General features: G+C 32.3%; 1 protein-coding gene across 2 annotated transcripts; it reads right to left on the minus strand.

The window, feature by feature from the left end:
• Positions 1 to 969: 969 nt before the first annotated feature.
• Positions 970 to 6,444, minus strand: LOC129291521 (10 kDa chaperonin 1, chloroplastic-like). 2 transcript variants are annotated; one of them, XM_054928925.1, is made up of 8 exons: positions 6,252 to 6,444; positions 6,107 to 6,165; positions 5,949 to 5,999; positions 3,561 to 3,626; positions 3,399 to 3,446; positions 2,666 to 2,695; positions 1,531 to 1,583; positions 970 to 1,284 (listed from the first exon to the last, which is right to left on the minus strand). In XM_054928925.1, the coding sequence occupies exons 1-7, from the start codon at positions 6,334 to 6,336 to the stop codon at positions 1,572 to 1,574; spliced, it is 351 nt and encodes a 116-aa protein (XP_054784900.1). In that variant the 5' UTR covers positions 6,337 to 6,444; the 3' UTR covers positions 970 to 1,284; positions 1,531 to 1,571. The 2 variants fall into 2 exon arrangements, with proteins under 2 accessions (XP_054784900.1, XP_054784898.1); XM_054928923.1 differs by lacking the exon at positions 1,531 to 1,583 and having other exon boundaries at positions 6,252 to 6,441.
• Between the last annotated feature and the right edge of the window lie 8,499 nt (positions 6,445 to 14,943).

The raw sequence follows: 14,943 nt of genomic DNA on the forward strand, positions 1-14,943 counted from the left end.
TTAAGATTTAAATCAACTTTCAATGAATTTATTTGATTTTTTTTCCTTTTTTTCATCTTTGTAATAGTTGAATTTCTTTTATTTTGAATTAATTTATGCATTGTTAGCTCTTTATTATATCAAAAGTCCTTGCTTATCCTGTGCTTTATTTCAATCACAATCATAACATATTTATGAAAATTAAAAATTTTTTGAACCTTAATTAATCATATATCATATACATACATGTTCATCTATTTTTTTATTTATGTTTTGCTTGGTCTCAAATAAATCAAAGATAAAAAAAAAACATTCATGTTATATTAATCATATTCATCTCTTCATTTCATTGGCCTTGAATGTACTCTATATATATATATATATATAATACAAATTAATTTTATGATTGCAAGTAATAAAAAATTAAAATAATGATGGTGATTAACTAATCATCTTCATGATTATATTAGATGCACTATTTGTATTTTCATGGAGAAAATTCATCGCCTTATAGTAAGTAGCAGACATACAAATATCTCAAAATTAAATATTAAAAATTTCAAATATCACGTTATTTAATATTAAATATATATATATATATATATATTTAAAACATAATATCGAATATCCATCCCTCAATGTCATAATATCCACTTAAATTACATCAACTACCTAATATCCAAAAAAAAAACTTATATATTTAATTAAATACATATTATATAAATAAATATTATTTTTAATCAAACTTGGCTCAAGTTCAAATCAGTTTTCATATCTCAAAATCAAAATCAAACCAAACTAATCTATTTGAGTGTCATAGAAATCGAAGCAGACTTGATCAATGATCAATTTTGATTGGTTCATTTTGATTCGGATCGATTTGGTTTGGTTCATTCAGTTTGGATCGATTTTAAACACCCTTAATTGTTGTTACCAAGAATCTTTATTTAATCTAGAACATCAAGTTTATTCAATTTTTTTAAAATGAAATTAAATAAAAAGATAATAAAGTTTAAACTTAACTCATCTGAAAAAAGTATGTACCCTCCACATCTCAAAAAGATGTGCAACGGATACATTCATCCGTTGCAACATACACCAGTCTTGCAAAATTTAAGCTAATGAAGCAAGAATTGACTGCTAAAATATCATTTCTCTTTAATAGAATTGCCAGGAATATCATCAACATCAAGGCTGCTCAGTCCTCTTAATCCTCATGCAAACAAATACCAAACTCTACTCAACCACGGCCAATAAATCACTTTCTTTACAGAAGCAATGCTTTGCATCAGTTCCCAAATCCACCTGACATCACATTCCAACTATTAATACCAATTCATAAATAATGACATAAGAAGCCAGTATATTAACTGGAAAATATTTTATAACAAGGATCAGGATCTCAAGTTAGAAGTTCATAAAAAATCTCTCAAGCAAGAAAAAGCAATGGAGCAAGGAATTAGGTTCTATACAGGTACTCCTCCTGCCGGCCCCAGGGGGCGTCAGGGGAATGAAACGAGAGAATGAACATGATCTCAAACTAAACCCCACCTATAAAATTCTTTCACCCCATCCAGCTGCTCTTCTAGTGATCATATCGCAACCTTCATTTCAACAAATGCGATGCTGAACAGACTGACGCATTGAAAAAGAAAAGGCCCGCAATGCTAACAATTCATAATTAGAAGCAAGAGCTTCAATTTGTCAAAGGTTTGTTTCCTCGTTTCCATGTATTTACATAAAATTTGATAAATGAATCACATTATTCATTACTTGTAAATAGTACATTTGCTATAAATAATATACACGTAGAAACATTGGTGCCATGCTAAGGACCTCAGTTTTTTTTTTTCCCCTTCCTTTAACAAAAAAGAGCTTGGTAATATTAGTTCCTTATTGATAGGGTCCGTATGTGTGATCCAAATAAAGATCAGTAAAGAATAGGAAATATGAAACTTAGGGTCCCAAAATAACCCCCTTCTGGTCCCTACGGTAAGAAAATTTTGGATTGTCTTGATCCTTTCTATAAGGCCCTTTCCAATTTTCTACTGCACTAATTATTTTTTTCACAAAAATGCCCTTTGATTAATTAGGCAAAAGAGATTAGCAAGAGAATGGGATCTCATTAATTTTAAGGGAAATTATGGAAAACAAAACAATGGACAAATTTCATGCCACAGCCTAAATTAGCTGCATTCCTTAATTCTAGTGAAATAGTTAAAAGGATCTTAACAGTTTAAAGATCTTAAAAATTAAAATTGCTCTCAAGAGAGAACTAGGAAAATAAGTTACCATTGGTGCTTCCAAATTCATCACTTGTCCTTTCGTAAATTATAATCTAGCCTTCCGAATGTTCCAAAAGCATTTTCGCCCATGAGTAAATCTATAACATTCTAATGAAATTGGGAAGACCAAATTGTATCTATCGCCAATGGTGTAACTCATTTATACAGTCCTCAAGAGAGATTTCAATTTTCAAGGTTCTAAATTGTCAAAATTATATAATCATGGGCCCTTTAGTGGAATTTTCCACAGAAAATACATCACCTTCAAGTTTTTTATCACATGTTATATACTTTTTTAGCCAAAAATTAAGGAAATTTCTAACCAATCAGGTTTACAGGTTAGTTGATAAAGCACTTCATCAAATAATCTTAGTTAAAGCCAAGATAGCTATGCAACTCACCTCATAAGCATTTACGTCAGAGAATAATACCTGCAAAAGGATATTCATCAGTCACATCAAAATCATATTCCTCACCAAGGTGATCAAACGACAACTAAATTCCCCCTATACAGAAGAAATTTAAAACAATGCAATCATTGGTAGGTTTACATTAAACAGAGATCAAATAGAAACAGAAACATACTTGACAGAAAACTAATAAGGCAAAAATTGTGACCAAAATGATGGGCCCATAACTGATGGGACAAGCTAACTCACATGGGGTGGGTGAGGTGTGAGATTGAGAGATATTGTGGGGTTTAGGGGCAGAAGGAGTTAAGCAACCACCAAGATTAGGTGGAAAGCCTAGCATCTTCAATTGGTAGAAGTGTTCTGTTCTTCTTGGGTGTTTTTACATCTTTCCAAAACTCAGCTATTCTACTTAGACCTAAACTCTGGCAAAATCATTGTTATTTGACTTATAACAGAGTTCAATCAAAATATAACAGAACTACTGACGACTCAAATATATCATAAAACCAATACTAAACCCAATCCAACCAAGAAAAAAAAAATGTACTCTCCAATAAATCCATCAAAACATGGGCAGGCAAGTAACTTGCCTAAGAAGCCACAGGTAGCAACTGCATTAACATTTGATCCGACAAGTAACCAAAGGGATGGACCAACAATGTGATAACTATTATCATGCTACATGAATAATACTACTGTTTCATGATAATCAAAAGCTAACCTTCTTGCCAGCCCCTACTTCTTGAACCTCTGCCCCAACAGAAAGAATCTGAATATAGATGAAGAAAATTAGCAAATTATAAAGGTAGACCATCAAAAACAAAGTTACCAAAGAGAAAAGTTTTTGGCCCTTAAAAAACCACAGGGTTCCAAATCTGCTTACTTCTCCCATTAGATATCGCTCAAACTTAACAGCTGACTTTGGCAGCAAGACTCCACCCCTAGTTTTCTGCACTCGAGTACAATCATAAATTAGGTATAGAACATGGCAATGGTTTTCAATATATCAAAAGGGAGGAAAATCTTATGAAAATTAAGCCACACCAATAATGGGAACGATAACAATGCCAATTGATGATACCACAGTTAATCTAGTAATTCATTTTCAGGTAATACTTTAGCAGTGCTAGTCACAATAACCTAGACAATAGATATTATGACATTTTTTTTCCATTTTTCCTTCTCTGTATCAGATACAACTTCTGTCCATGCATATACATAACCAAACTAAAGTGCATCTTCGAAACCCATATTTATTCTATCATAAATTATAAATGTTATATTATAGCTTAAGATATTAAATGTAAAATGACAAAGTTTCTTGTTCGGTTGCAAAATGTTGGGCATAATTTGTTATCTTATAATTACAGTCAAATCAAATAATAATATATTACATAATTCAGCTAAACTATTCAATCCTAGAACATTTATAATTACATCTAGAATTGAATGTCAATATTCTAGGCTTAAATCAGCCAGTTGTATAATGAGATATACAACAACAACAACAACAACAAGCCTTTATCCCACTAGGTGGGGTCGGCTACATAGATTGCAAGACGCCATTGTGCTCTATCATTTATCAAGCTTTTAGAAATATTATTAATTAAGAGATCGTGTTCAACAACTTCCAAGAGTGTTCTCTTAGGCCTTCCTCTACCCCTCTTAATCAGACTCAAAGTTATATGCTCCACTCTTCTCACTGGTGCCTCCCTTGGTCTTCTTTGTACATATCCAAACCATCTCAACCGATTTTCTACCATTTTTTTCTCAATAGGTGCTACCCTTACTTTTTCGCGTACGTGCTCATTTCGAATTTTATTTTTACGTATACGTCCGCACATCCATCGTAACATTTTTATTTCTGCTACTCCAACTTTATGCTCTTGCTGTCCCGTTAGAGCTCAGCATTCACTACTTTATAACATTGCCAGTATAATAGCAGTGCGATAAAACTTTCTTTTAAGTTTATTAGGCACCTTACGGTCGCAAATAACTCCTTTATCTTTTTTCCAATTAAACCATCCAGTTTGAATCCTATGTAAAATATCTCCACTGATTTTGCTATCATTTTGAATAATGGCTCCCAAATATCTAAACTTTTCCATTTGAGGTATAATTTGATCTCCTAATTTTACTTCTAAATTATTGTCAAATAGCCTCTTACCAAATTTGCAATATAAATATTCCGTCTTACTCCTACTCAGACGGAAACCTTTCGACTCCAATGTCCTCCTCCATAACTCAAGTTTGCAATTAACCTCTTCTCTTGTCTCTGCCATAAGAACTATATCATCCGCGAAGAGCATACATTTGAAAATTTCCCCTTGAATATGTTCCGTCAAAACATTTAGGATCAAGTTGAACAGATAAGGACTAAGAGATGATCCCTGATGTAATCCAATCTTTATAGGAAAATCCTTTATTTGACCACTAGACGTTCTTATGCTAGTTTTTACCCCCTCATGCATATCTTGTATGGCTTTAATATAAGCAATCCGTACTCCCTTTTTTTCCGACGCTTTTCAAAGTACTTCTCTTGGTATACGGTCATAAGTTTTTTCCAAATCAATAAAAACCATGTGTAAATCTTTATCTTTACAACGATACTTTTCCATTAATCCCCTTAGTAGATAAATCGCCTCTGTAGTTGATCTACCAGGCATAAAATCAAAAGATTTGAAAAGGAAAATTCCAGGAACACACTTCTATCTATAAGGAAGTCTTCATCAGTGACAATTTTGCTTTGAAGAAAAAACAGAAAGGAACCTTTATCACAGTGCACCACTTGAAAGGAAAAGCTTTACAAGAGAATGGGAGTAAATAATCATAAAAGCATTAATTAGCAGACAAGAAAGTGGAATCAAGCAAAATCAATTGCACTGCCCAAATGAAGAGATCATACAAACAAAAGAAACATATCATAACAGCATTTGTGTATAGCTATGTGAATTTGGAAAGCAAAAGCTGTAAACTCCCACATTCATTTTGTTCATTGATCAATCCCTATAAAAAAAAAAATACTTATATAACAACTAGCGCGTAAGGTTTACCTTCAAGATAAATATAAAAGGTTGAAAGCAAGCCGAAGGGGGTAAAACCATCAATAAAGCACCACAAAAATATTCGGACTTCAGCATTAAATCTTTTTAATTAGTTCACATATATTGTACTTGCAACTTACACCTCACTACCAATTGAGAAGACTAAACAATCAACTTAAACAACATCAAAGTCATATATCAAATACAAAGAGAAGTTTATGCCATACTTGTTCAGGCTCATCCAAACGAATAAGAACTCTATCAGCCTGAGGAACCACCTGAAACCCACATTCATAATGCAGAGTCAAAAGCAAAACGACTTTCAAACAGTAATTACGAAATTAAACGTTACAGAACAAGCAAAACAACCAAATTTCGTACAAACCTTTGTGGGTTCCCATTTCTTCACAATTGCATTAACCTTCAATGAGTTCTCCCGTAAACCTCCATAATTAAAGAAAAACGTACAGAAATTAGAAAGGTGGAGATTTTGAAGAGAAGAAACGGAAATGAGATAGAGCTACAGGTACCTGTAAGTCTGCGGTTAGACGAAGAGAAGGAAGAAGCAGCGGGGCAAAGAAAATGTTTTGGAAAGGTAAGGAAGGAGGAGGCCATGGATAAGGATTCAGAGAGCGAAGGGAAGAGAAGTGTGAGGCAGCGAAGAGGGCACAAGGAAACGACCCTAAACCCTTTTTCGAATACGTTTGTTAGGTTCTAGAGTGTTCCGGTGTTCATCCCTTGATTTTGTTTAGCACACAAATGGTGACAACTAACAACTGATATCCGTTGTTAAAAAATGTAACTTGATATTAAAAATTTAAGTATTTTCAAAATTTTAAAATATAATTAATAATATATTTTTTTAAAAATTATTTTTAAAAAATAAAGAAAACTTACGGATAAATCCTAAGTTTTGTACAAAAGATTTATTTATAAATAAAAAAAATTATTTTAAAATTTCACTCAAAACAATTAATTATTTACATGTTTATTGGCAATTGAGTTCAGAAGAATAAAAATACATTTTTTATTATTTTCCTAAACTCAATTGTCAGTAGGCATGAAATAATTAATTATTTTGAGTGAAACTTGTATACAATTCTTTTTATACATAACAAGTCATATGTCATATTTCATATTTTATAAATAATAGGTTGGTCAAAAAAATAATAGGTTGAAACCATATATATATTTATCATTCCTTACAATTATAATTTAATAATTTATAAGTAAAAATTTTTAATTCTCAAGTCATATTTCATGTATTATAAAGGGTTCCGGTGTTCATCCCTTGATTTTGTTTAGCACACAAATGGTGACAACTAACAACTGATATCCGTTGTTAAAAAATGTAACTTGATATTAAAAATTTAAGTATTTTCAAAATTTTAAAATATAATTAATAATATATTTTTTTAAAAATTATTTTTAAGAAATAAAGAAAACTTACGGATAAATCCTAAGTTTTGTACAAAAGATTTATTTATAAATAAAAAAAATTATTTTAAAATTTCACTCAAAACAATTAATTATTTACATGTTTATTGGCAATTGAGTTCAGAAGAATAAAAATACATTTTTTATTATTTTCCTAAACTCAATTGTCAGTAGGCATGAAATAATTAATTATTTTGAGTGAAACTTGTATACAATTCTTTTTATACATAACAAGTCATATGTCATATTTCATATTTTATAAATAATAGGTTGGTCAAAAAAATAATAGGTTGAAACCATATATATATTTATCATTCCTTACAATTATAATTTAATAATTTATAAGTAAAAATTTTTAATTCTCAAGTCATATTTCATGTATTATAAAGGGTTCCGGTGTTCATCCCTTGATTTTGTTTAGCACACAAATGGTGACAGCTAACAACTGATACCCCGTTGTTAAAAAATGTAATTTGATGTTAAAAATTTAAGTATTTTCAGCGTTTTAAAATATAATTGATAATATATTTTTTTAAAAATTATTTTTAAGAAATAAAGAAAACTTATGGATAAATCCTAAGTTTTGTACAAAAGATTTATTTATAAATAAAAAAAATTATTTTAAAATTTCACTCAAAACAATTAATTATTTACATGTTTATTGGCAATTGAGTCCAGAAGAATAAAAACACATTTTTTATTATTCTCCTAAACTCAATTGTCAGTAGACCTGAAGTAATTAATTATTTTGAGTGAAACTTGTATACAATTCTTCTTATACATAACAAGTCATATGTCATATTTCATATTTTATAAATAATAGGTTGGTCAAAAAAATAATAGGTTGAAACCATATATATATTTATCATTCCTTACAATTATAATTTAATAATTTATAAGTAAAAATTTTTAATTCTCAAGTCATATTTCATGTATTATAAAGGTAAAATATCCATCAAATTTTTCTTTAAGAACATCCAATATATTTAATACTCTATTTGGTTAGAGAGAAAATAAGAGAAAAAATACGTTTTCTCATAGTTGGATGAAGAAGAAAAAGTGAGAGAAAAGAAAAGTTAGAAAGAAAATGATGTGTGAGACCCACCATATTTTTTTCCTAATTTTTCTCCCCAAAGGTGGAGACATTTTGAGAATAAATTCTTATTTCCACTACCTATCCTCCCCTCTTTCTCCCTTTTTTGTCCGCTTCAATCACATTAATTTCTCACATACAATTAGATTTTGATCTCCATAAAAATTTGTGTCTTTAACTTTTCAAAACTAATTTAATTTTAACAACTAATTTTAGTATAATTTGATTTGATGATGTTGATTTTAATATAATTAATTTATTTTTAAGAAATAGAAACAAAATTTGTGTCTTTAGCTTTTTACATTTTTTAACAATTAATTTGATTTTAAATTAATATGATGATGTTAATTTTAATATAATTTATTCTTTTAATTTATTTTTACAAAAATAATTACATTAGATATGATATATAATGATATCAGGGTATTATAGTCATTATAATATTTCTTTATTTTTTTTCTTTTTATTTTCTCCTATCCATCCAAATATAATGAGTGAAATTATTTTTTAATTTTTTTTATTTTTTATATGTTTTTTACCTGTTAACTTTTCTTCTTATCTAAATATAAACGAGCACAATTTTACCTGGACAGTTAAAAGAATGTTAGTTAATTTATTGGTGGGTCCCACAATCATGATCAGTCAACGATCTACTTCTCTTTTTCTGCCTTGAAGACAAAAAGTCATCTTCTTCATGCCCCGCTCCATATCTCTCTTCCACTCTCACCTTCTCCTCCTTTCCTTCCTTCTGATTGCATTATCCCTCTCTACTTCACACCATCTTCCTATTACCATCAACCCCAATGCAACTCCCACTCACACCTACGCCGTCCCCATCTCGCAGCTTTAGCTTCTATAATATAGAGACGGGTTCGACAACTGAGGAGAGCTCCTGACCCTTGACCCTTCTCTAGTCAGCATTATCCCTAGGCATGCGAGATGGAGGGAGGAGATGGCGAGTTGTGTAAAATACTCACTCTTCTAAATCCAATTAACTAATAAAATTCATGGTAATCAAAAGATTAACTTAAAGAATGATCACCAAGGCTTAGTTCAAAAGTAAAGGATCTCAAGTTTTCTAAATAACAATGAATTTAAATCAATTAAAATCCTTTATATCAGAGTAAAAATAAATTTTGAAAGTATGGGATACCTCAGAGAAGTGAAAGAAGTCGAAAACAATTGAAAAACAAAACATGTGCTGTGATACAAGGCAATACTCCGTGACTCGTGCACGCTGTGCCATGATGTGTTATTGTTTGTGCCACATGTCGTGGCTCAGGCACCATGCGCTGTGGCGTGTTGCATGAAATTTTATTTGATTCTGTTGTCATTTGATAGTAGAATTGGGGAACTTCTGACAAGCCCCGATTCTCCATCCGACGTCTGAATGGCATGATCTAGGTGTCTACAGAAAGCTCTTTACATGAGCTATCTAATGGCATGAGTTTCACTTTCAAAAGCAAGTCACACTAGAAAGTTGGATGCCCAAACACATTTTAATTACTTTTCAACACTTTTACATAAAAAGGGTGTCCAAAACCCTCTACATATGTCAAAAACCTTTCCTAACACCTAGATCATGCCCAATGGACCTAAGATTGCCAGTACAACATGTCACAAGCACTAAAACAATAGTATAACCAAAAATTCACTCCTCAACCCCAATTTTACCAAAAATAGAGGGGGAGGTAAATTGTCATTGCATTTCACCCAAATCATTCAAAACATGTTCAAATTATCACTTATACACTTGCACTAGTATTTTAGCCTTATAACATATATATCTCAACAACACAAAGACTTAGGGCTCGAAATACAAATCTAACATTTCTAACAATAAAATAGTGCAAGTGTCATGGCATGCCTCCTAGAATTGGCAAACATATACTATTACACAAAATAAACTAAGCTAGAGGCATATAGAAAAGAATATGCTAATTCCTAACCTCTTTAGCCTCCTCCCTCTCAGCACCAGAGCTAGAGCCTGAAAAATGTTAAATGGAAGAGGTGAGTCTAGCCACTCAGTAACTAAGGTTGAACCTACCCTATGCAGTTATATATCAATCATAAATTAAGTACATGCATAAGAAATCAAGTATGTAAAACAAGCTCATATATATCATAATTTGTCATTTATCATTAAATAACTTCTTTATCTCTCATAAATTAGGTACATTGTCACCATATTCTTTGATATGTGACATGACCCACTATTCACGTGACTTGCCATCACTTATTATATGTGACACATCATATATTTACTTAGGTAATGATCAACCAACCTTATATGCTCCTTATTTCCTCGGACCGAAATCGTGGGCTATAACACTGATTAGGGCTTCATCTGTGTGACTGGACTACCTAAGCTCACCAATCGTGAGATATGATCCGGCCAAAGATTACAAGACTCACTCTTGGACCACGGCTTTCCCTATTCTTGAATCCCTGGGGTGTCTCATACCCTAGGCTATTCTCCTCATTGAATCGGTAAAGATAGCTAGGTTCTAGTCTTTCGACAAACTATGGGACAGTCCCTTGATAAACTATGAGACAAGGCTTACCTCGTGCACCAGAGGATAGCCTAAATACTATATAGATTTTCTCTACTCCTAATCCCTAGGTGGACTCCTGCCACCGATTATGTCATAAATAATTACTCACTTGTTTTCCCTTTTTCATTTTCCTTTACTCATTATTACAACAATCACGTTAAGCTCATGACCATGTGCTACTCAAGTATGTATTCTCATCATTTTCTTAAAATCCCTTTCTCATTAACACATGTCTATCTCACATAAGCATCACATTCACTTTTCTAAAGACATATGCATGATCATATTTAAAAAAAAATCTTAACTAGGCATATGCATTTCAAATCAATATAACTTTATGCACATTCAATTTCCTATATGCTCATTGAAACTAGCACATACTTTACACATTGAAAATCAACCTATGCATGCCACATTCATAATAAAAATCAATTTACAATCCATTAATTAATATATAACTATCCAATGTAGAGTTTCCCTCGGTTACCTCAAACTTTTGAGAGGTCAAAGGTTTACCCCTCAATTTACTAGCTTCCAAACTTGAATTTCCAATCTAATGGGTGACCAAGAGCCAAATACTACAATCAACCAAGTTAAATTTCATCAATATTATCAACTCAAGCATTAAACCCTCATTCTCTACTAAGTTACCCAATGTTCACTCTACATGAGTTGGAGCCTATCTATTGAGTTTATTAATTATCTTTAGTCCCTAATAACCTTAAGCCATTAAATCCCTATTAATGGCATCACAATCTTCTAACTACCCATAATAAATGAGATTTTTAGACATTAATGGTGCGCAACAACCTAAGACAGTAAAACTCATTATACCTAGGTTTAGATACTCTAATCTACTCATATTAACTCCATTTGAGTCAATAAATTCATACCCATATCCCATATGGACTGAAATTACCATCCTTATCTAAACCCTAACTTAAATCCTTGAGAAAATAGAGAGAAAAGGAGGAAAAAGGGTTTAGAAATCTTACCTTGGATGATTTAGAGCTTCAAACTTTCTCAATTTCTCATTTAAGTCGTGCCCTAGTAGAGCATTGGCATGTCTCTCCGTTCTCTTTTATCTTCTTTCTTTTTCTGTCTCATTTTCACAACTAATATTTGCAAAAAATGGCCATACGCCATAGCGGACGCATAATGCGCCATGGCACATGGCATAGAAAGGTCCTCCCTCACATCAGAAACGTTTGTGTGCCGCGATGGATGATCTCTACACCTCGGCATGTGGCACAGCAACATCACTCTTCATTTTTCTTTAACTTTTGATGCTCGAGTAGCCTGCCTTGATATCGGGCCCACAATTAGGATTGAAATACAATCAAATATGATTATTAGATCTCCCTAGCCACATACCACTTCAACTTACTTAATTACCCTAATTAGGTTTAATTAATCAGGGGATTAAGACTTGAGATGTTACAATTCTCCTCTCTTTTTAGGAATTTTGTCCCCAAAATTCACTTAATCTAGCAAGGCTAGTAAAACCTTACCTCATTGAAACAAGTGAAGATACTGGTTTTTCATTTTCTCTTTGGTTTCCCACATAGTATCACCAGGAATCATCCTTTCCACATGACTTTCACGAGTCAAACTGTCTTGTTTTTCAACTATTTCTCGTTAACATCTACAATTTTCTCCGGTTCTACCTGATATGTTAAATTCTCAATTACCTCCATATCCTCAGGCTCAATCACATGTGAAGGGTCAGGTTGATATTTCTTCAATTGAGACACGTGGAATACATCATGCATACCCAACAAATAAGAAGGTAGAGCAATTTGGTCTGCCGAAGGCCCAATTCTCTCAAGAATTTTGAATACCCAATAAATCTAGGAGTCAATCTCTTTGTATGAATAAACCTCCCAATTCTAATCATAGGGGTGACCTTTAGAAATACTATAAACTCTAACAGTCTCCTCCTCTTATTTGCATAGCTCTTCTATCGACTTTGAGTAGTCAACAACTTCTAGCGAATAGTCTCAATTTTCTCAGTGGTTTGATCTACTAAATCAAGACCCATTATGCTTTTCTCACTCAACTCAGTCCAATAAAGTGGTGCTTCTTACCATACAAGGCTTCATATAGAGCCATTTGAATGCTCGCGTGGAAACTGTTGTTATAAGAGAATTTTGCCAAAGGTAAATGCTTATCCCAACTGCCACTTTACTCGATGGCACAAGCATGTAGCATATCTTCTATAGTCTGGATGGTCCTTTTGGTTTGATCATCTGTCTGCGGGTGATAAGCCGTGCTGAACTTCAATTTCGTACCTATGGCCTCGTGCAGTGCTTTCCAAAAGTTTGATGTGAACCTCTGTTGCTCACCGCAAGTGCACGGATCATAGCAAGTAATATAATGAAAGTAAAGTATCGTTCCTCGAGGATTTGTTCAAAAATAATGATCAAGCAAAAGACTAAGTAAATTCGATCAAGTTGAGCTACGCAAAGTTAGGTGAAAATGATTTTGTAAATGAAACTAACACTAGAAAATTAAGAAAGTGAGTGATTCACAAACTTCCAACACAAATTGAGACCTAGGATTATTTGTCCCCCTTGCATTTCATAACACCAAAATTACCTCCTCTCATAAATACTTTTAATGAAAATAAGTGCTAACCTAGAGTTCTAAAAATACTTGGACAAGCTCTCTCAAGTCATGAACAAATGTTTAGTTAAATTAATTGCCCAATCTCTTGTTACAATTAATAAAACTCAATTTTAAACACCAATCCTAATGTGACTATGCAGGCTAGCAAGTATATCTCTATCTTACTAGCAAAATCATCCATTCAACATGCAAATATCAAGTTCTTGCATAATATTACTCAAGTTCTACACTCAACCTAGCCCTCTCAAGCATCAATTAAGTGAACCCAACATCTAAATGGTGGCCAATCATGTAGAAGCATTAAGAAAAGAGTAAAATAAACACATATATATCATTAATCACAAAAAGAGAGGAGAAATATAGTTTTAATCCATACAAGGGTTCTAAATAATCCTAGAACAAAAGGTTTAGCTACTCATAATCATCTACAAGCTACAAATATACAAAATAAGTGGACCTATTTCAGATTACAAGAGAGGAAAGGGAAGAGGAATAGAAAAACCGTAGAAAATGAGCTCTAAATGTCTTCAAAGCTTTAATCTCTTGATCCCAACTCTTCCAATGCCCAAACCCTAGCACAACAAGCTCCAAAAGTGTCTAAAAGTCTAAAGAATCCGTTCTGGGTCAAGCTCTCAGCTTATATGTATCCTAACCAACTAATTTCTGATAAATGAAACGCAGCGTTTTTCTGACAGCGGTGAAAGTCGCGAACGAAAGTCACGACTTTGGGACGACTTTGGCAGTTTTGCACTGTTTTTACAGCTAACGAAAATCATTCATTTAGCTCTTGATTTCTTCATCCAAAAGCCTTCCAAAAACATCCACAAAGCACCAGAAATGCTTCTAATCAAAATAACATGAAATTAGGCTAAAAATATCAAATTAAAGCCAAGAACACAAGCCCAAAACAAAATGCACATTTTTCTAAATTGGGCAATAAAACATATAAAATTAAACCAAAATGGACTAGAATCTAAGGAAAATGTGATGAAATAACATAAACTTCTAGAGGTTAACACACCCCCAAACTTAGATTTTTACTCGTCCTCAAGTAAAACAAGTAATAAAACAACTAGATTGACCAATTATTCATCTACTAAGCATGCATGAAAATATCCTCACTAGTTGCTCTAAATATATATTAAAGAGGATAGTAGTGAAATATAAAGGAATGCCCAATTCACAAATTAAGATCATGCTTTCCAATAATTTAGAAATGTATGTGTGTGAGACTAGAGAACGATTTTCCTGCAACTATCAAGTTAAAATGTAACAACTCAATATGCATGGAACAAGCTCAATATCAAGACTTCATATGCCTAAACTCTTCTTCTCTCTTCATTAAAAGATCACTTCACATAATTCAAAATCAATGGGACTTTGTAAGCTTGTAGCGTGGCCGAAGGTTTTGGGCTTATTGAAATGAAAGGATAAATGGAATTCAAAGAACTTGAGATAAATGACAATGAGAAGCCAACCATTCCATTCTTGCTAGCCAAATACTTTCCC

Source organism: Prosopis cineraria, unplaced genomic scaffold, assembly GCF_029017545.1.
Source record: "Prosopis cineraria cultivar Desert tree isolate PC_DT_omini unplaced genomic scaffold, ASM2901754v1 PC13, whole genome shotgun sequence".
NCBI classification, from domain to species: Eukaryota; Viridiplantae; Streptophyta; class Magnoliopsida; order Fabales; family Fabaceae; genus Prosopis; species Prosopis cineraria.